Source organism: Typopeltis vanoorti, chromosome 13 (genome assembly GCF_054136105.1).
Source record: "Typopeltis vanoorti isolate ZY-2024b chromosome 13, IOZ_Tvanoo_1.0, whole genome shotgun sequence".
In the NCBI taxonomy this organism is placed as follows: Eukaryota; Metazoa; Arthropoda; class Arachnida; order Uropygi; family Thelyphonidae; genus Typopeltis; species Typopeltis vanoorti.
Genome location: NC_143561.1, coordinates 85,993,624 through 86,019,943, shown reverse-complemented (window position 1 = coordinate 86,019,943; position 26,320 = coordinate 85,993,624). Strand labels below are relative to the sequence as shown.

Genomic DNA, 26,320 nt, shown 5'->3' with positions numbered 1-26,320 from the left:
ATTATCTCTTAACTGTATAAACTCCATTTCCGTCCTTTCTTCTTTTTGACCATTCCTTCTCCCATTGGCGAAAGAACTTCTTAGGGTTTCTTTTGGAGTCATCAGCTAGCTTCCTCTCATAATAAGCGTTAGGTATATTATCGAGTAGTACTAGCTAGTATACTCAACGCTGGAGCTGCATTCAATGCAGCCCTGCAGCCTTTATGGACGAGCCGCCACTGTCTCACACCGAATAGGCTCAAATGAACTGTCCTCTGAATGCCTGTCCTCTTGAGGCACTTCTACTCAATTTAAAATCAAACATAATAATTACTCAAAATGCACTCATCATGAAAATTTGCCCACGCACACTATCTACATTTTCTCTTATACTCTCTGGGGATTATATAGCAGCAACCATTTATATATTTCATCCTGTTGATCTCTATCTCACACCAGTGGCGGCTCGTCCATAAGGGCTGCATTCAATGTAGTTTATGAACGAGCCGCCACTGTCTCACACCGAATAGGCTCTAATGAACTGCACTCTGCATGCCTGTCCTCTTGAGGCACTTCTACTCTTTCTAGCTTAAATTCTTCGGCCATCATTAAGAACCCCCCCCCCTCCTCCATTCTGTCCCCTCAGTCCCTCAGTCCTTACATTCTATCATTTTTCGTCAACCAATTTTCACTAATTCCTATAATTTTTGGCTAAGTTGTACTAATTCCAAAAATTCCTCGGACTTATTCCGAATATTTCTGTGTGTGTGTGTGTGTGTGTGTGTGTGTGTGTGTGTGTGTGTGTGTGTGTGTGTGTGTGTGTGTGTGTGTGTGTGTGTGTGAGATTTAGCCCACTGTGCACAATTCACTTTATGAGAACATTTAATCGCACATTTACAGAGATTATTGAACTTGGAACTATTAACAGCTGACTCTATCACCTGCCTCCCTAGCAAATCCCATTTCTCTGTTTTTCACCATTTACTCTATTCCTTATTAATAAATGTTCTAAATGCCATGCGCCTGATCCATTTAAATGCAATCCATCACTCTTAAAAAAATCCTCGTTTTTAACAAACTCATCCCAAAACATTCATAAAACGAATATTCAGATTCATTTCTTAAGTTTTTATATAATGCTATAATCGCACTACGCTTCTTGCAGTTATTAAAAAGGCAGAAAGTGAAAAGTGCTGCACCAATTAATACTACAGTTATACGTGAGCGCGACAATCTTACTGCCGAAATGGAAAATCTTTTAATGGTGTAGTTTAATGACCAAAATGGTTGGCGTATTGAAAAGTCAAGCTTTTCAGATATACAGTACACATACACACACGCACGCACGCACTCAGCTAATTATCTCAGTTCTGTCTATTCTAAAAGGATTTTAATTTTGATCTTGTAATTGTGAGAACGAAAGACTTGAAAAAAAACTGACCTTTATTACTGGAAATCACAAAACGTTTAAAATTTAAGCCAGAAACATTTCATAGGAGGAGTCTTGAAATCTTATTTTTACCTAGTAGATATTGTATTTGCTAGGTGAAAAAAAACTTTTTTCTTCCTCTAGTGATATAAGTGGAGATTAGTTATTAAATTCTACGATTTTTCATCTAAGATGAAAAAATCTCCGAACCCGATTCCAGCAGGTGATCTTCTACGTCTTTTAATATTTCAGTGATGAAAACTTTGTGTACTCTTTCTAATACTCGCAGCCTGAATGTATCAGCGTTTTTATCCCTCAAAACAAACAAAGTGGCCAAGAGAAACGCACGCAAGGCTATGGTGTGATCTTAATGGATCTGATCTGATTTTCCCTTCCAGTCGTTTCCGACTGTAGATGACTTTGTAGGCATTGCCCACAAAGTATTCCTGGTGAGATTTTTACAGGGTAGTTCACCATTGCTTTTCCCAAACCCCCCAATTTTATCCGGACTCGCGACCGGCATACGGCTGGGACATTCATGACTGTAATTCATGTGTTCACGGGGCGGGTTTGACTGTTCTGGGGGACGAAAAACCCGGGTTTCCGAGTGGAAAAACCCCTTACCACCGTAGGAGACCGGCTAACTGACCTTTAGTCGAAAGACACCAGATAAAGGTTCCTCACGTCACTGACGGGAATCGAACCCAGGTCTTTCCGACCAAAGGGCTTCGTCTATACTGACTGAGCTACGGAGACTCATCTTAATGGATTCGATCCTAATTTCGAACATCAACAATCACATCTGATTATGTTTCTAGGGAAAAAAAAGTTACTTAGTTGTTATTCAGCACCTTTACCACTTTTTTTAAAATTCTTTATAAGAGACTAAAGTGATTTGTTAAACAGCATAATTCAGAGTATAGATATGAGGGTATAAAATTTTCTCCACTGTTAGTAGTAGAATGTTTATTTTTACAAAAGCTGTTGGTAATAATAAAAAAAAACCCTACACAACCCACAATATTTGGGTCACGTGATCAATGAAGCCAAATAACTGGTCTACGTCGACCAATCCAACTTTCAGGAAACCTTTGATGAAGATACCTCGCCCAATGTTACTCTAAGTTGTGCATGTGCGCACGCACTTATAGCATTTTATTCTCTCCCTTCTCGTGGCACTATTTAATATCGTGCATATCTTCGTTATTACCAAAAATCCAAAAACATACTTAGAGAGTTTATGGCGTGCCATACACTTTTCATTCCCAAAGCAAACAGGGATATCTCTCTCTCTCTCTAATAAAGTATTGGAGACCCAACAGTCTCTCAGACACAGACTATAAGATTAGCCCATGTCGTCAACAACTGACAAGCTTTGAATGAACTGGACAAGCTGCTCAATACAATTTAATCCATTTCTCATAGAAGATTTGCTCTGACTGGTAAACTTCAAAAATACCCGATGGCATTACTCGAATCAAGCGTTTGAAGTGGCTGTCATCCATTTCTAATTGATATCGTTCAGAAAATCGGTGTCAGTAGGGTCTCCTGTATATCATTCAAGGAGTTATAACAGTAGCTCCACTTGCCTCCTGATCAAGGGAATGCTTTTAGACCAATTACCATCCATAAGGGAGCTCAAGCAAGGATTTTCTCTCCCTCTTCATTTTTGCACTACTTCTTGAAGCAACGGCTGGTTTGATGGGTGTACAACCTGTGCAGTCGCATAGGGCTATGTGCTTGGTACAGAATATAAATAAATATGAAAAATTCATAAACTTCGTTGTATTAAAGTTAAATGTAAATATTGTCAGCAAATTACTACAAAATAAAAGCTTACATACGGAATTAAAACTAATTAAAAAAAAATTAAAACTTACTTACATCAAGCATAAACGTGGAATAGTTTATAACTGCAAGTGATGACAGTTTGTTGTTACTTGCAAATATATCTTGTCCCTAAAGATGATCCCCTGCCATCCTAGTGGTACCCTTCTCATCATGATTGAACTCAACATTGATCATGATCATCTAAAAACTAAAACTGTTAATATTCTCAAGGACTGGGTGAATGGACAACTGTCACTCTCCTCCAAGCCAATAGTCATCAAAATATCATCTGTCCATCCTATCAGTTTGTCGTAAATGTCATCAACATTTCGGAAGATTAAGAGAAGTACTGTACAATAAACCCCTAAAGTTTTTCGGGAATAATTTATGTAAGGTTTTGGCGAGGTAATGATCCTGCAAGTTAACCGTCCAGCAGCTATCATATTTGTGCGTGCATCTATAATAAACACCATGTTGAACTATATCTTCCAAGAACTTCCCTTTCTAATATGAACTTGAATTTTAGTGCGTTTTATTTGGTAACTAAAAGAATGCATCTAAATGTTGGCTACACTTGGAGGATGTCATTTGTATATTCACATTAGTATTTGGTTTCATGGTGTTCATAATGCTTCCATTCCTTATATATCACTTACCATTTCACGATATGATGAATTTGAAAAAAAAAAAAATGAATGCTCTTGAATTGAAAAAAGAATTGAATACTGCGATTGCCATTTAAATATTTGGAATTTTAAGTAGTCCAAATTACATAATTTGGACTATAGCTCCACATTGCGCGTGCCAATGCGGAACTCAAATTTCCCATTCTTGATCATAATAATTTCGTTAATACATGTTATTTCACAAGAATTCTACACATTATCAGTAGATGGCAGCACTAATATTGATTCATAAGACACTTGGTCTGTTTTGCGACACGAAGTTCCTTATGATGCAGCCTGGTCATAACGCTAGCAAATGGCAGGTGGGCAGGTACTACCAAGCTGCCTTGTACGTACAGAGTTGCATCAGTGCTTACAAGGCAGTTATAAGCCTTTCGGTACATTCCTTATGGATTTTTAAAAACGTATTTTTGATATACTTAGTGTCTAGGGAAATGGCGGCTGGTGAAAAATTTAAGTGGGTGCGCTACATATACAAAATAAAAAAAAATCTTTTTTTCCAAATTAGTAACCACTTTATTAATAAATAAATTTACATATTAAAAAATTACTTTATTAAAAATATTTTACCCTCACCACGAACAAACACCAATAATAAAAGTTTCGTATCTCACAGAAATAACGCGCGCATGCATACAATTTATCTGTAAGCGACACTGTCCAAACGAGCACTGTCGGAATGACTTGTAACGTGCAATGACAAGCGCAAACGAATATCGGCGAGTCTAGCTGCAATTGGTCGAACGCGATAATTCTGACACTGCATTAGATCGCAGTGCATTTGTTTCGTGTAACGATAATTGAAAAAATATAATTTTAACAGTGACATTCGTCATAATTCAGCCTTGTATCTATAATAAATAAATAATTATACGTTATTTTAACAAAATAAAATAAGATTTACAAAAAATAGTTCACCCTCACCACGAACACACACCAATAATAATAGTTTCGTATCTCACAGAAATAACGCGTACAAGCATACGATACACTGCCCAAAACGAGCAGTGTTGGAATCACTTGTAATACATCTTTTCCTCATTACTTGTTTATTCCAAGACACTTTTCTGTTGATCCATAAATTATTTTGGTTCCCTTTATTTTTTGTTGCACATTTTTATAACGCCCTTTTGCATCCTTCAGAATGTGCTCTCTGCATATGGACAGACAATGACAGTCAATCCGACGCAGGTAGACTTTTGCTCATTTATTATGGAGCTTTCATGTTCTGAATGAAAGCAGAATATAAAGCTTTCATTCATTGGAAACAATCAAATTAACCTGAGATAATTGTAGAGATATGAGACAAGAAAGATAACTGTTAATAACTCTGCCCCAATCCCAGATGTGCATCCTCCCAAAAACTGTGCTGCAATCGAATATGAATCCAAATTAGAAATCAATTCTTAGTCTTCATTTGTCGCTTAAACAACGAAATCGAAAGCCGCAATAGATAACTTGATTGCACCAAGAATTCGGTTTGCGTCGATACAATTCAAATAGTCGGTCTACACTGCTTTTCAGTCTTATATCTCATCTCATCTCATCTTCTTTTACCTTACGGTGTCGATGGTTTATTAATCATCGGACCTCAAACCGTTCACAGGATAAGGTGGTCTATAATAACATATCCCTAGTAATGTGTATCCTATGGCCTATGTTGAGTTCTCAAGGCCGGTTTGCCTGCTTTGAGGGATGAACTCGTGGAAAAAACCCTGCTGTCCACGCCCAAGACCGGCTAACTTGGCTATGGCTGAGGAAGATCCTTCAGCTCCTCACGTCACCAACAGGAATGGAACCTAGGACACTCCTTCCCCAGGCATATGGTTGCGAAGCGCACAGCAGCCTCTAGGCTAACCGCGCGGACTCAGCCTTATGCTGAAAGCTTAATTTTAAGGGTCCTCTTATATAATCAATTAACAAGAATGCGTGCAAGGCTGAACAGTTGACGTTTCACGGAGAAACATTCAATAGTTTTAATACTTTTATTTGTTTATTTTTCAGAATTAAGAATCATACAACCATTAAAGGTGTACAATGCCAGCCTTCTACAAAAGTGCTACATTGTATGATTCTTCCGACTACAGAAAAGACGTTATTGGATATTTTGAATTATTTTCTGAATGCCATTAAACTTGTACATAAGATCATTAATTTCAGGCTACCGATCACTATAAAGAATGGACATTTATATGTATTATAAATCGGATCAAATAAAACTGATAATTTTGCCACAATATCAAAAGAAATAAGTTTATCTCTGGGATAGAAAAATAGTTTTTTTTTTTTTTCATTATACACGAAATAAATCTCTTAAATCGTCAAAATCATGTCGAATTATGACAGGAAAAGAAAAATAAAATCCTGAACTACAGTTCTCTGCTGTTATGAATTAAACATCTCAGTAAGATTATACAATTTGCATTAAAGAAGCAAGATATGCTAAAGGTAATCTGACTGCTTTATTTTTATATCTTCCACATTTCTTTATTTTACATGAATATGTAACAACATATCTGTAAATTGCGTTCTCCCAGCTTAATTAATAGTATTTCTTTTATATTTAAAATAAGCTTATCTTCTCTCTTACAATATAGATTAAACTTCATTAAAACTGGATAACCAAATAAAGTATATAAATGTCAACTAGACCTCTAAACAGTAGATAATTTTCATCGCTCGGTGAAATACCATCTGGCTCATTGAATATGTAAATTGGCAAATCCCATGTTTCGTCAGCAAAGTAGCGTATCCGGTTTTTGCCACCTCTTTTTTTCATATGTGTAGAGCAGGCATGCGAGCAGAGTTGCTGTGTGTCCTCCATTCAAGAGTATACAGCAACCAGGCGGTTTCCACAGGCCGCTCACTACATAGTACAAGAGAATGGACTTGATGCTAACGTATCAGAAGGCGTCCCTACCGGCTGATGAATAATCCTGCAATCAGTGAAATTTAACTACATATCGTGTATGACATCTGTAATGCATATGTGTAGACAATATTATACGGCATGGCGCAAAAAAAAAAAAAAGTAGTGAACTTCCGACACCCGTTCAGTACACGCGCTATGAGATATGCCGTTCGACTGCATGAATATTAACAGAAGAGCATGTGTAGAGTCTACGCCATTACATTCAGCTGTAGCAATGGTGTTGATGTTGGAAGAAAAGACGTTTATTGTTGAGCATTATTTTCGATCATACGGAGTTGGTAGAGCAAATGGTCCAAGCCTACGACGTTTGTGAGCAGTTTGTTCGTCGTTTCTGTAAGCGTGCCCAAAGCACTAGTGTCATCATTGCCTTAATCGAGAGTTTCCGACGTACGGGGAGTGTTCTGCCACAATGTAAAGGGTATTCGAGGAGACCACGAACTGTTAACGCAAATAAAAATCACGGGCGTTGCTAGAGAAAGTGAAAGTGTTACAGTCTCCGAAACGCAGTCAATGCTGAGCGGTAAAACTTGGGATACCGAGGCGGACACCACAGAAAATCCTTAAGGAGCTGGGTGCTTTTTTCGTACGTCATTCAGGTGGGTCAGTGTTTACGGATTACTGTGCACGCGTGCTGGCAAATGTCTTTGAAGATCTATCATTCCTCCATAATGTCTGGTTCTCGGACAAAGCGCATTTCCTTACTTGTACGTTCTTCCGAACGTACAAGGAAATAAAAGAAACTTGTACGTTCGGACGAACGTACAAATTTCTTTGTTTCTCGAGATCTAAATTAATCCAAGAGAAACCTATTCACAGCGAAGTCACCGCATGGTGTGCGGTTTCGGACCATGGCATAATTAGGTTCTACTTTATTGAAGAAAGTGGTGTTATCCTGACCTTGAATAGCGAACGCTACATCGAGAATGTGTTGGTTCCGTTCACCCAGGATTTGCATAGGATGTGTAATGCAAAAAAAAATTCCATTTCGTGCACAGATATTCCAACAGGACAGAGAAACCTGTCACACATCACGTGGTTCTAGAGCCTATTTATCAGAACACTTCCCTGGGAGGTCAATTTCGAGGTTCACAGAATTCCCGTACCCTTCACGCTCTCCTGATCTCCATCGTTTGAAGCCTTCCTTTGGGGGCATGTTGAAGGAATGGGTATTCTACCTCCATCATTCGCCTTCAAACTGTGATGAACTAAGGGATAAAATTACACCACATGTTCAGCAGATGTCCTAAACCTTGTTCTTCAAGATGACAAGAACCTTTGCATGCGCTAAGAAACCTGTCTTGAAAGACAAGGTGCCCATTTCGACGGTTGGTAATGCTTTATTCGACCAAGATTCCGCTGATAGTTGTGGATGTACATATCATCATGTGTAAACATATATTTCTTTGTTAATAAATTCGTTTACTTCATAATATATATCGTTGTATTTATTCAGCGCTGTTTTTTGGCGCCATACTGAATATCGGTTTTCATAGTACGCCAACCTTTCCTTGGTAAAGGAGTGCGTGCATAGCATACAAAAGTTATGGTTATTGAATGCAAGTGGACATCAAGTTACTGTTGTGGCAACATATATATAAAACCAATCCATTTATCAATTCTTGTTTTGCACATATCATATCTTGTTGGAGGATTTTTAAGTCTTCTTTAGCAGTTTTTCCCATGAACTCGCTGTATTGTTCTGAAAATTTTTCATAGTTATTAATAATAGCCATGACAAGGATATTTCTAAAGGAACTATCACACTGAGAATGTAATAAAATAAATTTTCAACTAAAATCAATTCAAATCAAACTATACGCACTTGAAAAGGGGAAAACGGCATAGATTAAACTTACAAACTATTTTAGAGATGTCCCAAGTCGTATAGAATTCTCCAAAACTGTAAGGCACACAACCAAATCCAAGAAGATTGGCTGCTAGTAATAGATGATACCGAGAAAGATGATATTTCCCTCTTACTCCTCTACATAAACGACCTATTCTCAATCACTACTAATATTGTTTGCAACTTTTGCCGATAACAGAATCCTCCATTCATCCCACTCATTTTACAAACAATGCAGTGCTCAGAAATCACCCCAAACTTCAAGATCATCTCTAACCAGTGTCATAAATACGGCTCTCTATACTATCCTCCAATGGGAAGAAGATAACCTGGTCACATTTACTATTACCAAAATGCAGTCTCGCCTTTTCTCTAGCAAAAAGGGATCCAAGCTCATCTTCCCTTACCCTGAGTAATACATTCTCTAAATCAGCAGACATAACACAATCGTTTTATGAAAACTGTGTTTTGCGATGACGGCCAACTTCAGCAGAGTATTACTCGTTAAAATATCTATTAGAAGGGGTATAATTAGAAAGAGGACATGCATGTGAAAGTTACTGTACGTGAAACTGGGGTACTGGTGTGTGTGTGTGTGTGTGTGTGTGTGTGTGTGTGTGTGTGTGTGTGACAGAGAGAGAGCTTTCGTTGCTCAGCTGGTTTTAACTGAGCTCTCTGGTTGGAAATAACCTCGGTTCGAATCCCGTCTGTGACGCAAAAGAACAACCTTTATCAAGGTGCTTTTCACTCAAAGGTGAGTTAACCTGTCTCATACAGCCGTAGAGATTTTTTTCTCCCCGAAACTCGGGTATTTCGTCCCTCATAACAGTCAAACTAGCAGATATGTGAACACGTCTCCACAGACAGAATAATATTGGACAACGAAGGCAACAGGAAATCACCTGGTTCTATAATAACATATCCCTAGTAATGTAGCATCCACCCCCACCAATCACTCGGTTGAGGGGGAAAACACTACACATATTTCATATATATTATATAAAATATGAAAAATATATAATTGTTTCAGTACGTATCTTGCAACACTTATGTCTGGTCTAATTAAGGAAGTACACATTTAACTACAGATTAAAACTATAGACGGCATGTACATACCAACTGGCATATATCAGTCATGTGAACTTTAGCGAATTCTTCGTTAAACGTGCAAATTCCGGTGATATAGTAGAATAAAGATACAAAAGTAATCTATCCGTGAACGCAGGAGTAATCTGCTGCAAGAGTAGTTCTTGACGGATAAATTCCTAACTGCTGTGATGATCAGACAGGATTGGATTGTCACAGTTAACTTTTTTTTTTTTTCCATTTTAGTGTTTATTATCAATCTTTGCAGGTGGGAACATTTTATGCTGTTATTGCCATGACTCAGAAATCTAACCGAGAAACTGTTCTTTTCTTATCTCTAGGTCTTCAAAATATTCCCATTTAAATTCTCATTTCTTTAATTTTTGAAACATGGTAGTGGTTATGTTTAATGAAGGAAATGTTTCAAATATAATATATTCTGCACATCTTTCTTACTGACCCAATTCAAATGTTTTTGGCTATTAAAATGTACTTAAGACGTCCATGTATTAATAAACAGTTTATTCCATTATAGGTTCTAGAATACCCCCCCCCCCATTTCACTGTTTTCTGTTAAAGGAAAAGTTGATGGCCTTGAAAATAACACCACAAGTACTGCTGCGTATGGGAAGCTGTTACCAAAGTCTCTCAATGACAGTAGGAAACCTTTATATTAAGGCTGTTCCCTGGAGGTCGGTCGCTGCATTTAGCGACTAATGTTTCTTCTATATATATCTTATATGTCGAGCAGTTCATCAGACACCGTTAATCACCCTTTAGCCTCACGGAAAACAAACAGCCGCTGGTAAGTAAAATATATCTCAATTACTTCCCACATATTCACCGCGCAAGCCACTACTAATATCTCTCGTGCCTTGGGTGAACTGTGATGAGCAGAGTTCCTCTTCGCTCGCGATGGATAAATGGGGACGATGAGAGATGTGGGCGAATATTACGCACGTGAGATGCGAGTTGTGAATGAGCTTCAGAAAGTGGGTCAATGATAATTAGCTTCGTATTCTGTTGCCCTTCTCAGAAAAGAATGTCAATGGTCTACGTCGAGATGTCGCCAAGGGGGGGAGGGGGAAGGGTCTATGCGAATGCCCTTCAATCATTATAGTAATATACATTCGTGAAGTGCGTAATTGTCAAAAAAGTTTTTTTTTTTTCGATTTTTTCCTATTTCCCAATGCTGTGACTTTGGGAAACTCACAGAATTTAACATAAAGTATTTAACCTTAAAGGACTATACAAGGAGGTTAAATTGACTGTGAGTTAGGTGGGTTTCATATGGTGGAGACAAATATTTTCTCCTAACGGTGTCAGCAAAACAAGCAAACCGGCCAGAAAAACACAATTTACAGACATAATACACTGGCCCCGTAGTCTTAGGTGTTTCAGCAGCGATTTTATTTAAAAAAATAAATAAATCGCTGTATGGTTTAATATGCTCATTCTTGTCAAGGCTAAACGTGTCCGATTATAATGATTATTTTTATTGTTATCGAAATAATTCATTAATATGAAAATGTGGGATTTATTTCTCCTTTACTTATTAATAAAGCTAAAATATAAATTAATTCGCTAAGTCATTTTCATTCCTCAAAAAAAAGGAAGAGGTAACAACAACACCGTTTTAGTCCTAGCTTATTTGGTCATCGGTAGGTAATTAGTCTCCCCTGTCATCCTGACTCGTAGAGGAGTGCCTGAAATTAAATTTCGTATTCCTATTTTAAGAAATCAGGTAATGCCCTTTAATCCAGATATTGTGAATACATTTTATCGAATTTAATTCGTTAAATTATTTCTCTTAGATTATTTGATTTATTAAATATCAGTTAGCAGGTTTTCCTCTGTTGTATTAAAACTCCTCAGTATAACAAAACCTATTTCAGTATTTAATTTATTTATTTATAGCTTTTTAATTTCTTGATTTTTTGAATATTATTTTCGCATTGTCATAACCGTTATCTAACATCCAAAATTAAAAAAAAAAATGAAATGAAGAAAAAAGATAGTAATAAGGGGAAAAGAAATTGAATAGAAATGTACGTAATTTTTCTATTTTATCCAACTCTTGGACTATTCACATGTAGCATGGTACATGTGTTAAATTTTCGTAGATGGGATTGCGATTTAAAAGTAACTGATCATTATTTTAGAAAGATATGTGTGCTTTTCGAAATATTAAACTGTTTCGATTTCTTGTTCTATGGTGATAAAAATAGAAAACAGAAACAATAGTTGCCTACCAAGTTTATAGAACTCCTGTATAGTTCCTTTCTATTATTGTGATGATGTTATATTCTTCACCATGCAAAGGTATCAGCGTGAATTCAAAAGGTCCTGTAATATCTTTAAATCACAGTTGGTTCCCTTTGTAGTTGAGGATGGAAGCATTGATAGAACTATTATTATTTTCTTTAGCGAGGTTGCAGTTTTCATAACTGTATAGTTTTCAGTTACGATATTAGTAACCTTTATAATGGGCGGTGAGTACTAGCATATAGTGGTGTAGAATATTGAATATTTTAAAGGTATATTATTAGTTCAAGAGGTTTTGATAAATGTGTTATTGTTTTTTGAGAAAATAACACTTTTATGTTGTTACAGAATGCGTGGTAGGAATTTTAATGCACTGCGTTGATGCACGACACCTATTTCTTAAAAATGCATTGCTTTATTTTTAGCGGATCGTAGACTCCCACTTGTATGCCATTGTTGTATCAAATAGACAGGCACACACACGCTCCAATTTGCATGTTTTCCCACCTTGTTTTTCTTTCTCTGCTATCATTAATTTTTCTATGTAAAGTTGAGGTTGTGTGTGTGCGTGCGTGCGCGCGCTCTTACATTTTGCGATATACACCCAATAAAAATCCTTCCAGAAGCTATTCTGTTATGTGTAGAAGAATGAACGTCAAGACTGTTCGAAAAAACTAAGAAAGTAAAGATAATATAGTTAACCAAAAAGCCTAGAACAAAGAGCTTAGAAGCCTTCGGTTTGGCGTACTAAAATGATAAAATATAAAGATATTATGAATCGACCATTACTTCATAGCCAAAATAATTGAAATTCAAGTTTCAAAATTGACTACCAAGCTTATGAAAATATAACCTTAAGCATCGGAGTTGCATTCGTACTGCACTACTTAAAAAGTCATGAACTCTAGACAGCCCCCGTCTATTCACCTTTTATGGGTGCTTTTGATTGCAATACAAAAGGCTACTCTCATGATATCCTTGAAAGGATATCATGAAGCCGTCATTGTTTTATACGACGCGAATTTGACGCCTTCTAGGCATTTTCTTCAGCTCAGCATTATAATTTACGCACCGACCGAGAAATCACTTATGATTAATACACCTTCCCGACATCGTATTCAAGTAGTTCTTGCGTTTTAAGCAGGGGCGGCTCGTGCATAGGCACTACGGCACCTCCAATTTTTCTCGATATATAAATATATTTATTAATATTTGCTTATAATATTTAATTTTATCATCAACAATCCTATAAAATTCTCTTATTTTGTATAAAAAATAATATTCTAATTATTGTAAATATATTTTAAAATAATTTAATTAAATTATAATAATTATTCTAATTCTAATTATATTTAACTATAATATAATTAAAAATCCATCTTGTAGCACTTGGGAGGGCGAAGGACGCTAGCAGCACTGTGTTTACCACAGTGTCATATTGTTACGTGCGCAGCATATGCACGTCATAGTGAGATGCGAGCTATTAGCATAATGAGGCACTGTCCGTCGCGCAGTTCCACTGTTGTTTATATGCAGTTTGCGCCAGTAGTAGAGTGTTCGTAGTGCTTATCGTGTTTACTCCGTCTCTTTAAATATTTGGACATTACAATTAAAGGATTTAATTGTAATGTCCAAAAATTGTAAATCCCTTCCTTTAATTACAATTAAAGGAATGAATTTTATTTGTAAGTAATTTTGAATTATACCAAACTATATAATTTTATCGATAATAAACAATGTTTTTTCATGTTTAATTTTTTTTTATTTTTAATTTTTACCATAATTTTGATATTTTACCCAAACACGTATACACTGTACTTACAGTGTGTATGTATATTTCGAAAGTTGCAGCACCCCCACGATTTCAAGCCACGAGCCGCCGCTGGTTTTAAGGTTTCTGCTATGAGCTGAATGACAGGCCCAAGCACTCTGGGAGGATTTTTCCGCCTTGGAGCTGAAGATTTTCGTAAGTTTTGACTGCATGGAGACAAAGTTTGGCACGGTGGCTGATTTTTGCCTGCCGCTGCGTAGAAATATTTGGTACCGTCTCAGGCTTTGTCTGCTGCTGCTGTACCGGGATGATGTTCTGCACGGTGTTTTCGGGTACCAAGATTCGCAAGAGATGTATCCTGGAGTGATCAAAGTTTGGAGTAATGAGATGACCCTTTTCGCTCATTCGCAGTTTAAGATAACCGGACTGTGAACAAAGTGTTCTATCTCGGGCGATAATAAACAGATCGGAACAACCGGCAGGCCACTGAAACCTTTATCAAAAGCACTAATAAAAGGCGAACGTACGAGTTCATGGGCAAATTCGTGGCTTTAAAGGAATGCATTACTAAGACTTTGTCGACGGTTGTATTCTTATAAGCTTTCTAACCGACGATTTTGAAACTTTTTAAGTTTCAAATTCAATCATTTTGAGTAGGAATAATGATGGACTCATCCTTAAAAAAAAAAAAAATCAGCTAACGCCTTTTTTATTCCCGTATACGGGAGTAGGCGAGGCCATTAGCCCTATCTAACTTTTGGAGACTGAGTGGGCAGTTCAATCTCCACTGGTACCCAATCAGAGATAGATGGCCCAAAGCTATCACTAATTAAGCGATACGCAGTGAAGAGAGACGGCTCAAATGTGCCGCCATCTCGTGGTCCCTAACACAACATATTTAATGTCTGAAATAATGTGGGTTCTACGGTCGATTTTCTTGAGTTTACAGGACGAAAAACCCGAGTTTCCGGAAGGAAAAACCCGCTTGCCCGTGCCAGAGATCGATTAACTCGGGAACCGGTCGAAAAAAGGCTTAGAAAAATTTCCTCTAGTCACCGACTAGACTCGAAACCAAGTCTTCCTTCGTACGGCCAAGCGCCGTGGTATGCAAATACCACATCCACTGAGCTACACAGGCTTCCGGACTCATCCTTTATTTCTATAAAGAATAATATAACCTGTTTGATAAGTGGGCGTTATGTCGTTGGTTTTTCGAAGATGCAAGATTAGTGTTTTCAGATCCGCTGGAGATGCCTCCATAATGCAATCGCAAAAGGAATCTATATTTGAATTCCAATTTCACACAGGGTACAAGGAATATTTTCGGGATGTTTTCATCTTAAATTGAGTTAGCTGGTCTCAAACCAGGCCAGATTTTATCTCCCGTAAATCCGACAAATTGGTCGGAGAACCCACTACTCATGGCCGTTTTCAGTATTAATTCTAATCCATAATGCTTAGCAAGGAAGTGTATTAAACGCCTGATGATTAGAAATGAACTGCTTAACTTTGATCTGGAATTCTGAGAATTAATTTTCTCCCATGTCTTTAAGAAATCTAGAAGTAACAGGTGGTCAGATCTGATGCATGAGGTGGCCATGCAGTGGGAAACGCACGGCTGATCACTCTGGCTTCTGTGAAATATTCTCGAAGAATCTCCGGTACGGATTCGACCGATGTGTGGAGGAACACCATCCTGCGTGAAAATGACTGAATCCATGCACAGGCGCAGCTGTAGCAAGGGCACAACAAAATAGTTTATCATATCGCGATACCTCGCGACAGCAACTGAGCATGTCACAGGACCGACTGGCGAATGTTCTCAAAGAAGAATGGTCCAATGATAAACAAAGCTGTAAACCCCTCTCCAGACAGTAACTTTGGGTGAATGCAAAGGAATTTGTTGGATTGCACGCGGATTTTGCAGCCCATATACCCGGCAATTGTGAGTATTCACGGCTCTGTTCAGGTGAGAGTGAGCCTCATCTCTCCCCACAAAGTCATACACAGCCACGCAGCGTCTAACTCCACTTGGGTAAGGAATATTAAAGCGAACGTCAGTTGACTTTCAAAGTCTTCCGAGCGCAACTCCTGAGTCAGGGTTATCTTGAATGGGTAGAAATGCCGAATCTTCAGTAGAATTTTCCACAGTCGTGTAAGGCATATCCATGTGTGATACAGTACGTGCACTGTAGGAACCAACGCCGTTATTCGTGTCCTGCTCCACAGTGGCACTAGCATCTTCATTCACATGTTGTGAACTGATTGGTGGGATCTCTGCCAAGTCTAATTCCCAACGAACGACTAATCATTCGTCGTAGAACACATGGAGATAGAGGACCTCGTCGACATTTGTTCAGACGAAAATTCGCAGATTGCAGCAACAGCATTGCAATCCCGTGTCCATCTTTTTAAACCCTCCTGGCTCCTACCCAGTTGCGTAATATGCAAACTCCATGTATTTGGTGTTTGCAAGGTCCTTCGTGGTGAATTTTGTGACTACCTTTTTTTTTTTTTTTTTTTTTTTTTGACATCGCTTCCGCATGAAGCCCACTGTATCCCATGCAAAGTTTCGCAGCATTTGAATCACTGGATGACGCTTCACAAGGCCTTAAATACGGATACTTTAATTTTATCACCTTGTGCGTGTATGTGTGTGCGCGCGCGGCAGGAAGTTGTCAACGTTAAGAAAGAGGAGCTCCATTCGCAATCATTTATGTGGTTGCCAGGTTGTAAAGTATATTATCTCCTGAAAACAAACAATCAACTCCGACTTTTGTCTCTTACGATTCAAATCTAGTCAACAGCGAAACTGCTATCTCTTACATGCCTTATTGCTGAAAATAACGAAGTTACATACAAAATTTCAGATATTTAGATTTAAAAATAGCCTTTTTATTTTAGGATTATACTTCGATTTGAAGACCGCATGGCTATGGAGACGGCACTTCGTTACTTGATGGAAACGATGCACAGTTAACTTTCATGCCAGCCATCGTGATATTCCCTGCTACACCCTCCCTCCTCCCCAACACACACTATGTGCACTGATGCTGCTTCAGAGTTTTCAGTAATACTTATTTTGAGTGGTTTTGCATTTCTACATATCGAAAAGTATAATGTGAGTTTCCTTCATGGGAAAATCCACTCATGAATTTTTTTTAACAAAGTTTATGACAGTTGATAATCATATACTACGCACCAAAAGCAACCACAGCCGAGTATTGCAATTACATACTTTTTCATCACGCGTTCATTTTAAGTTTCCATTCTTGCGTCATTATGTTGCAGCGTGTTTTCAGTGAAGATAAGACGCGCAACAGTATGCACAAATATATCTTGGTTTTTGGCAAAGTTGCAGTTGTAAAATAAATAAATTCTCTAACGCTTTTAATTTTCCAAAACGAGTAAACAGGGCTCCTTTAGCTTTAACTTTTTTAAGATAGGTAGGCGATTAGTCTCTATTCGTCAACTTTTTCTGATAGTAAGTTCAAACTATCAATCAACAAAAGGTATTTAGGAGAGTAGGATAGAACAGCTGCTGCCATCTCGTGGTCCTAAACCTTAACACTCGTCTTTGCATCATTGTTTGCAATAGTATGAGTTTTACTAAAAATTTTTTTTTAGAGATTCGAGGTTATAAACCCAAGTTTCCGGGAGGAAAAACTTTATTCGCTGCTCCTAGAGATTGACTAACTCGAGAACCGACTGAAGAGCGGTCTAGAAGAAGTTTCTCCAATCAGCGACTAGAATCGAACACAGAATGGTGTTTCTGTGGGCCGCCTAGCGCTATGGAAGCGAATCATATTTCCACAGCTTGAACACGCAGCAAGTTGCGGTTCTGTCTGTAATGTTTAGCGTATACAACAGAGAAATCATTGCACAGAGAATATGAACAATATAAAATTCAATAGTGATTTCAGTAGAAATAGAAAACTTGACCTATAATAAAGTTGATAACATAAGAACGAAGTTTGATTAACATATTTGCTTCTTAAGTATTTATTATAAGATGTACATTATGAGACAAAATTTGCATTTCTGTATATTTTTTATTCGCTTTTAACGTGGCCCAGGTAATTTTCAGTAAATCCAACATTTAAATTTAGATAAGATCCACTGTCTGAAACGCAGCCATGGACAGGGTACTTTTTGCATCTTACTGATTAGTGCTTAGCCCTAAATTTGATATGTGGAGGGGGGGGGGGGATATTATAGGGCTACACTTGAGCTGCTATTACGGAAGATTAAAATTTTTAGAAACAGATTTTTCAGAAAACAGAACAATGGGGAAAAGAGAACAATGTAACAAACAGTATTATGGGAAATTAAAATATTAATAATAAGGGGAAAAAAGCTACTTGACATACCTTCTCTTCCCTAACAAATACGTCACTTAAAAATCACAAAGTTAAACAAACTCCAAAAATAACTCGTATAATCATCTACAAAAAGTCCCCTAAACAGGTGACCAGGTTGTTACCACACCGTCTTTCAATAGGGTGGTAACAACCTGGTCACCTTCAATGCTATCATTGAAGAGAATGATAAGCAAATTTTTTTACCATTTTTGCTTATCAAAATATGGTAAGATTCACAACACATAAGTAGCGCATTTATTTCTGAATAACACAAATTACAATATTTAAATAAACAACGAAAGGTGTTTATCTAAACATCCATGACAGTCAGTGTAATACTGTAATATCTGCCACATTCCTTTATCCCCCCCCCCTTGCTACCAATACATGCATAGATGCTTATTCATTGTATTGTATATGGTAGAGGCTTAGGCTTTACTCGGTTTTGCACCTCCTAAGTACTGTCTGTAATTTACAACCGATAATTTAGCTCGCGCATGCGCAGCTTATAAAATGACAGACAGCTGTGCAAACACTCATGATATAATTATTTGCGCGTAGCATATTATCGCTTATCTATAGCCACAACAGAATATTAAAATAACATCATTGTTTTATGTGTTTAGTCCTAAATTTGACGTTGCGTGAACATAAATTGCACAATGAATTATAATTGGTTTTATTACGTGCAATAGCAAACTGCGCACAATTTATATTCAGCTGTTGGATACAACTCTCCCTTGCGGTTATGTTTGTTATATTAATGCAAATAGAAAACGTTATCGGTAGGGTATTGAATACGAATAAGATAAAATCTATCAACATATGTAAAACATTAAAAAAAAAAAAAGAAAAGAAAAGAAAATATTCTACACAGTTTGCGAAATAAGAAGAAATTTTCCGAATTTAAGATTAAAATTTTCTGAATTTTCATTCGGAAACTCAGCCGAATTTTTTTGTTTATTGTAAATAAACAAACAATCGAAAAATTAGTGTTACATTATACACTATCTGATGGCTGCTGGGTTAAATTTAAAATATAACTCCTTTAATTACTAACCGAATTATAGTCTGAGCTATGTAGCTTATATTGAGTTATAGCAACCTAGATCTCTATTAAATGAGAGCTTATATTAATTATACTATACTTTTCTTGTAGGACACAGCATGCTTTTCGTCACTGCTTTTAAAGAGAAAGTTGCTGCGCTAAGAATTCTTCAGCTCAGGACAAAAAAATAAAATGTAATAATTAAATCAAACAATAAATAAATAATAATTTCGTACCTTTTCAATTAAATTGTTGATGTTCGCTGGATTAAAAAAAAAAAAAATACATAGTTGGCAGCACTAGGAGCAAAACGGTGACCTTGCTCTTGGTAAAAACTTAATGGAGCGACTAAAACGAAACAAGAATCGAAAAGTTATATGATGAACGTGAAGCTCATCAAAAATTATTTATGGTCCAGTCAGAAACGCTCATCAAACCTGGAAATCCTTGTCATTGAAAACTACACATACTTAAAGTGTGACCAAATCATTCGTTCAATAAATGATTCGATCGCTGATCAGAAAATCCGCAAATTAAAATTTTGAAAATACTTTTTTAAAAATATTTCTGCTGAATTTGTACTTTTGCTTTTTTTTAAATAAAAAAAATAAATTTTATATTATTTCTTAAACATTTTTTCTTTTCCAGAAGTACAAAACATCTTATTGTGTTTTTTAAAAAATAAAGTCCAATTCTCGAAACTTTTGGGGACGTCAAATATTTATTTTCATACTAAAATCAATTTGTGTTGTATTTTCTTATCAGTGACAGTATTTTTCATACTTGAAGGTACGCATAAAGATAGCTTATGTATAAATAATGCTTTAATTTAAACAATAATTGCTACCTTGCACTAGGTGACCCACTGAGCATGTTATCAATCTGCAATATATATCACTAACTTGGGCAAACTGTTTCTGTTGCATTCTTATTACCCTTCATCTAATAGAACCTCTGATACAAAAGCTATTTTTGCTGTCCTATTTCATGTTTTTTTTTTTTTTTACTCTTTTGGTTTCTACGTAAATACATTCGGGGGGGGGGGGGGTGACCGTCTTGCACACCAATAACTCAAGAGGTTATATTTTGCCTCGACCACTTGTTGTCGAAGAAGGAAACCAACAGGGCAGCTAAATTTAGCTCCCCGACTTATTACTTCCGGAAGTTGCGCCTATTACGCGTGGCATGTACGTCAAGATTCAGCTTCTGATTCGCTGAAGCCTGAGCTGACTTCAGCAAAAACGGACAGTATCTGACGCGCTTTGCGTTTCTATCGGTAAACTATCCGGAAACAGGCTACTGATATTGTTAATACGGTTGGAATGTTTACTTTAGTTGCTAGTGGCGGATAAAATTACATAAAACGAGGCCATTGCAATGATTAATTCGATTAATCCTTTACACGAATAAAAAAATAAAAAAGGTTTGGTGCGAGGACGAATTATTTTGAGACACGGTTTGCGTGAGTAGAAAAATAACTGATTGGAGGAAAAGTAAAGTAGAGAGAAAATGGCGTCTATTTGATAAATTGTTCTTTTCTTAATAAATAATTCTGCTCATTTTTATAGTGACAACACAATTAAATTTTTAACTTATTTTTGAACACTTCTCGTTAAATACATATGGCGAAATCAAGTCAGATGTTTCTTTTACGAATAAACAACTTAATTAAATAGAATGTTGAGGATTAAAAGCAGACGATATGTTCCTTCATATTATTCATTGGTATTAGTCCTACTCTACGTATACCGTGTGTCTTACCTTTCAGCCGTTTGGAAATACTATTCATTAAATACGACTTTTATGACTTGGCATTTTAACACTATAAATACTTGGAAACACTCTTCATTGAAGACTAATTTTATGGCTTGTCTTCTTAATTTCTGCGCTCTCTCTTTCCCTCCCACTACACGTCGAATGTATAATTTATTCACAAGAGATCAAAAAACAACAAAACTTCTAAAACGCCTGCGCATTTTAAGAAAAGAATAACGGCAGTTCAGTTCTCGCTTAAGTAGCCTTCTTTTCGTATCAATCGTGTCATGTTTTCGTCTGCAACGATGTTACAAGAGCGTGATAAAATAGAGTTAGCAGATTCATACAAAATATTGACTATAAATTTTTTGTGTGCGCCTTCTCATTACACAAATATGTTTCAAATTCAGTAATCATTTACGAGGCCAGCTATTTCGAAGAAAACAAATAAAAACAAACCGTGATGTTCGTAGTTAACAATTGTGCGGTCTAATACCGTAGTTAATATATTGAGTAGTCTTTTGGAAGTCTCATCTAATATTTATGAACAGGTTAGTGACATAGCTTAAAAATTCAAGTTAAACATTGGTTATTGTGTTTTATGCATAATGGAGTAATTTCTTTTCTCCGGTAAAGATAAGTGATGCTATATATATTTTCTATAAATTGTTCATATGCTTTAGACCACTGCTTTCGTTCCTCTTACCCTCACCCCAACAAAAAAAAAAGTAAAGTTTCTCTACGTTCGGTCACACCTGAACGGGCATCGTAACCTGGGGTAATACCATTTATTTTGAATAACCGCTAACAAGTGCACAATCAATTAATTTGACTTACCTTGAACAAAACTTTGCAGTTATTTTGAGGAAGAAGTTTTTGGCAGGGCGCAAGAATGAGAATTTTCGATTGGTTTTCGAAAATAAAACAATTTAAGAAGATTGTAGAATGATGTTACAGTTTTTTCTTCAAGGGTGAGGGGAGGGACTTATTTTTCCTCCGCCATCATAAAGTATCAAAAGAGCCTCATACGTCCTCTGCAAATCACGCTATAAATTACTTTAAAAATTGCTGGTAATGATAGGAAAGGAATGTACTGAATTTTTTTAAAACCAAAATTTCTAAATACAGTTCTTAAACAGTACTAAAAACCACATCCAACAACAAACACTTTAAATGTCAAATAACATGTTCACCAGTAAAACGACGAAGAAAGGACCAGGTGTAGAGCATAGGCTTAAAGTAATACATGTTGCAGTACTCTGTTTCCTGTCTCAATATTAAGAAGAGAAAAGAAAGAAGTAGGGAGGGAAAAAAAGTACTGAACTCTTTATTTCTTCTTCAGCCACAAACAGAAAGGTTATGTTTGTATCCTACCAAAGGCGCTGTAGAGGTATTGTACATGAGTTGCCTTGTACGTGCTAATGGTTAACCTGATAATCTTGTTTTCTGAGAACTCTGCAGACCAGCATGGTATTCTTTTAAGTTTTAATAAGCAGGATGATGCTCGTGATTGCCTGGCCGACGAAAATCTTCTATCACCTAACAATGTTCACACGCATGCTTGGGATTCAACCTGCAGCCTTTTAGTTTGGAGATCCACTCTGTTAAATATGCCGGTATTCGAACATCGTATGCCAAAGAGTGCTTGCGCGATTTTAGTTAAATTCGCTTCCTCTTTTTCATTACAGAACTACCATAGATCAAATGAAATACATCTGGCTTGTTTGCTTCATGACATAACTGAAAATGAAAGACAGTGGATTTGCTCAAAGCCGCCTTTACATTGATACATCCTACGACGAATTATATACTTATGCTACTTATTTAAATTATAGAAGTGTTTAACATGTTAACAAACTTTTTTTTTTTTTTGTGACTCCTTACCCACGAAATGTTATAAACCTACATTAGTGACGTTGTGGGGGGATAGGATACGCTAACTGCTCGGCTAACCAGGCAGGCAATATTATGCCTAAATATTTATTTTCGTGTGTATCCTTATGGCTGTTTTACAGGACGGAAAAACCTACTCACCTAAGTGTGTGACCGAAAAGTCCTTATAAAAGTTCTTTTCAGACCTAAGGCTTTTCCAAAGGGCTTGGAAAACTCGAAGACTTTCAACTAATTTCATGTTGTACGTTGGTGGTCTTTTGCTCTGCCTCTTCTTTAAAACATTAGTTTTAAAGAGTTAAGTTCTTCGGTTATTCAGGTAATGATTTTGTTCTGGCTGTTGGAATTTCCCGATGTTATTCTCAAATTATTGTTTAGAATAACATTAGGGCTATCACTTTGGACGAGCCAGTAACATAAAATTATTTCAATATAGGATAGGCAGAATTGACAATCCGTGCAACACATCCAGTGAACTTAATCCATATCACATCATTACAGCTGTCGATTGTTGACACAATATTCTCTGGTTAAAAGCAAGTCTCCAGGCACCCTTCATAAAGAATTCTCCAACTGACAGAAGAACATGTATTATTTCTCCAAGTTCTGTGCGCATCGGATCATGCCAGCTGACAATATGCAAAGTGCATTCATCGTTGTTAACAGAGACTTCTGGAATGCATCTCTTCCTTGAAAGTTAATGGCATACAGCTTTATACGTCGTATAAACATATATAGGATTGCTTATCTCTACTTCTATCTTCAAACACAGATTCTGCAATGTGTTTGGAGATAAGCATTTCTCTTCAGCATCACTTTATGGAAATGCTGAGGTGAGGTAATTAGCCTTATCATGGCTCCTGGTCAGTATTTTAGGCATATCTATTCGTATTTCCGGCTGTTCAGTATTACTTGTGGACTTCCATTACTTCGCCGCACTGCTGAGTTGTGGGATGCCTTTGTTGCTCAGTAGTAGAAGCATGTACAGATATTTTTCCCAAATCACATCCGACTTTCATTTCCTATGAAATCATTATGCGAAACAGTCTAATAATCATGCTTCGGATACTGTCGTAAACTGGATGTTCGCATCTCCTGCATCATTAAAATCAAGTCACAATAATGACTCAAGTGAAGTACTGTAATAGCCGCTGACTACGATATAATTAATACGATACGGCCTTAATATGATTACAAGAATCATATTAAGGCCAAAATTAGATCTGCTACAATAAGGTATTACCGATCTGCCACTTTTATTTGGCATAAGCATTCCACCGAATACAACTTGCCAAATTCGAAACGTTAACGAAAACTTCAAAAAAAAAAAAAAGAAAAAAAGAAAAGAAAAATAATTTGAAATTAGCGAAAAATGCCCAGAAAAAGTTGACTGGTAATCCTCTTGTTCTTTTTGTAGACTGTACACCTGTCAGTCGACATCCTTGTTTTAACCAATTTTGACTAAAGGTAAAAGTTTTTTTTTTCTTCTTACATTTCTGAAAGTCCTGTGAAAAACTCGCCGTAATCTGACAAAAATAAAGAGGGATGCTTCTTCCAAAGACACCCCTGCACGTCATCCTTCAACCGATTTAGACTAAATCTGGAATATGGTTATTTAATGAGTTTGTGCTCCCATGAAAATTTCATATTAACCGGGTTAAAACGAAAGGGAGAAATGTAATGGAAATCGCGTCGTTGACACAACACTTATGCGGTCGCATCATATAATTCAAGTACTGTTTCGGACATGGTTTAAGGTTTACGGAAAAAATTCGGCCCACTCGAAATAAAGTGAACGTAGAATCTGGTAAAGGTTGGGCGTAAGAGAAATCACGTCCCTCAATGATTTTTCGACTGAATTTGAAATGTGCATTTCGTTCCTTACATTGCATTATGGTACGCAAAGAAATTCAGCCCAATAGGCTGAAGGAACGATTGCAGGGAAGAGGTTACCATTCTCTGCATAGACCCTTTTCCGTGTCGGTCCCTCACCCGGTTTTGACTAAATCTGGAATAAAGTTGTTTCTTGTCGTTAAGGTTTGTAAAGAAGGAAAAAGTAAGTAAAATGTTAAAGACACTACTGAAAGTCGTATCGTTTAATCGATTTGGACCAATTTGTTTTCGATTATTTTGCTTGCTTTATCTAAAAAAAATAATCTCATAAAAATACCTCTATGTAAAAAAACTGAAGCAAGTACTTGAGGAATGTTGAGGCTGCAGTTTGCGAGTATCTACTTGGTTGATAATATTTTAATTATTTAGAGTGGAACCGTATACCATAACAGGAATACTTTAATTATAGCCATCCTCCTGTTTCCTGAGTACTTTGCTCAATGTTTATATGATATTAGCATCGTATCTCGTTTGCACAAGGTGCGTTTTTCCCGATTCATTTGACTATTGTAGCACGTTTCATTCAGGCACTGTTCGATGTAATTTGCGATGGTCTATTAAGAATGGAGTTCCTTTGAAACTGAACGTAGAATTCTTTGGACATTGTGAAGTGAAGCATAGTAACGAAGTCATCAATAAAACTTGAATTTCACAAAAAATTAAAGGTGGTTTGGAAATATTGCAGATGCAGAAAGGGTTATATGTAAGGAGGAACTATAAGAGGAACTTGTGACACTACTCTCTGGTTGACCGAATAAAGAGCACTTCCAACCTCCAGCGGATTCTAATTCCTGCGGGCATGGATGGTGGTAGATGTCTTTAGATAGATGATTTTTATTGTCCTGTGCACGAACACCGCTACCACTCTGCTTAGTGGAGACCATGACCAAGAAAAAACTTCCATGTTTTGATTTGTAGGGTTTCTGAATTATTTCTAACCGTTTGTCCGCTCACGGCACTAAATATACTATAGGTTTACAACCTATTGTGTGTAGGTGGTGTTATCATAATAATTGTGACCCAAATGTTGAATCAGAACAAAAAAAGGAGGTTGCGAGAAGAAAGTATGCCAAAAAGCAAAACCATAGAAATGGAACTACAGCGACTTATTTCTCTTCCATGGCAGAGAGCTTCCGTACAGTCTTGAGGACTTTGATACGTTGCCTTTTGAATGGAAAAACATTTTCAAATCCCATCAAGGGGAAAGGAACCGTTACAAGGGATTTTCGACTGAAGTGAGTTAGTTGGTCTAATACAGATGATATCTGCCTTTATATCCTTAGTTGTTTCAACTGTAATTTCAATCAAGCAATTTTCCTGACAATTCCTCAATTCGTTTTGATTGTAATCAATATTTTATTCGCACATCTACTTAACAACGCAGAAAACATTTGAGGAGACTCCTGAAAATGCCGAATAGTATTTCTTAGTCTAATTTTTCAGCGCTGTTTTCACACACACACACACCAATGGATTTACCTAATGTACACTACTTGCTGTATGCTATTTAAATCATTTAGTATAAATCTTAAGTTTTTTGGATGTGTTT

At 36.8% G+C, this 26,320-nt stretch overlaps 1 protein-coding gene and 1 long non-coding RNA gene across 6 annotated transcripts in view; one reads left to right on the top strand and one right to left on the bottom strand.

The window, feature by feature from the left end:
* Positions 1 to 21,197, bottom strand: part of LOC150100333 (uncharacterized) — a 173,289-nt gene extending 152,092 nt beyond the window's left edge. For all 5 annotated transcript variants that reach the window (XR_016549225.1, XR_016549223.1, XR_016549226.1 and 2 more), the window contains exon 1: positions 20,995 to 21,197. This is a non-coding gene — a long non-coding RNA (uncharacterized LOC150100333). The remainder of the gene's footprint in view (positions 1 to 20,994) is intronic.
* Positions 21,198 to 21,403: 206 nt separating this feature from the next.
* LOC150100332 (uncharacterized) overlaps positions 21,404 to 26,320 on the top strand; it is a 134,077-nt gene continuing 129,160 nt past the window's right edge. Inside the window, exon 1 of the mRNA XM_090402337.1 lies at positions 21,404 to 21,539. Coding sequence (XP_090258463.1) covers positions 21,532 to 21,539 — 8 coding nt within the window. The 5' untranslated portion in view covers positions 21,404 to 21,531. The remainder of the gene's footprint in view (positions 21,540 to 26,320) is intronic.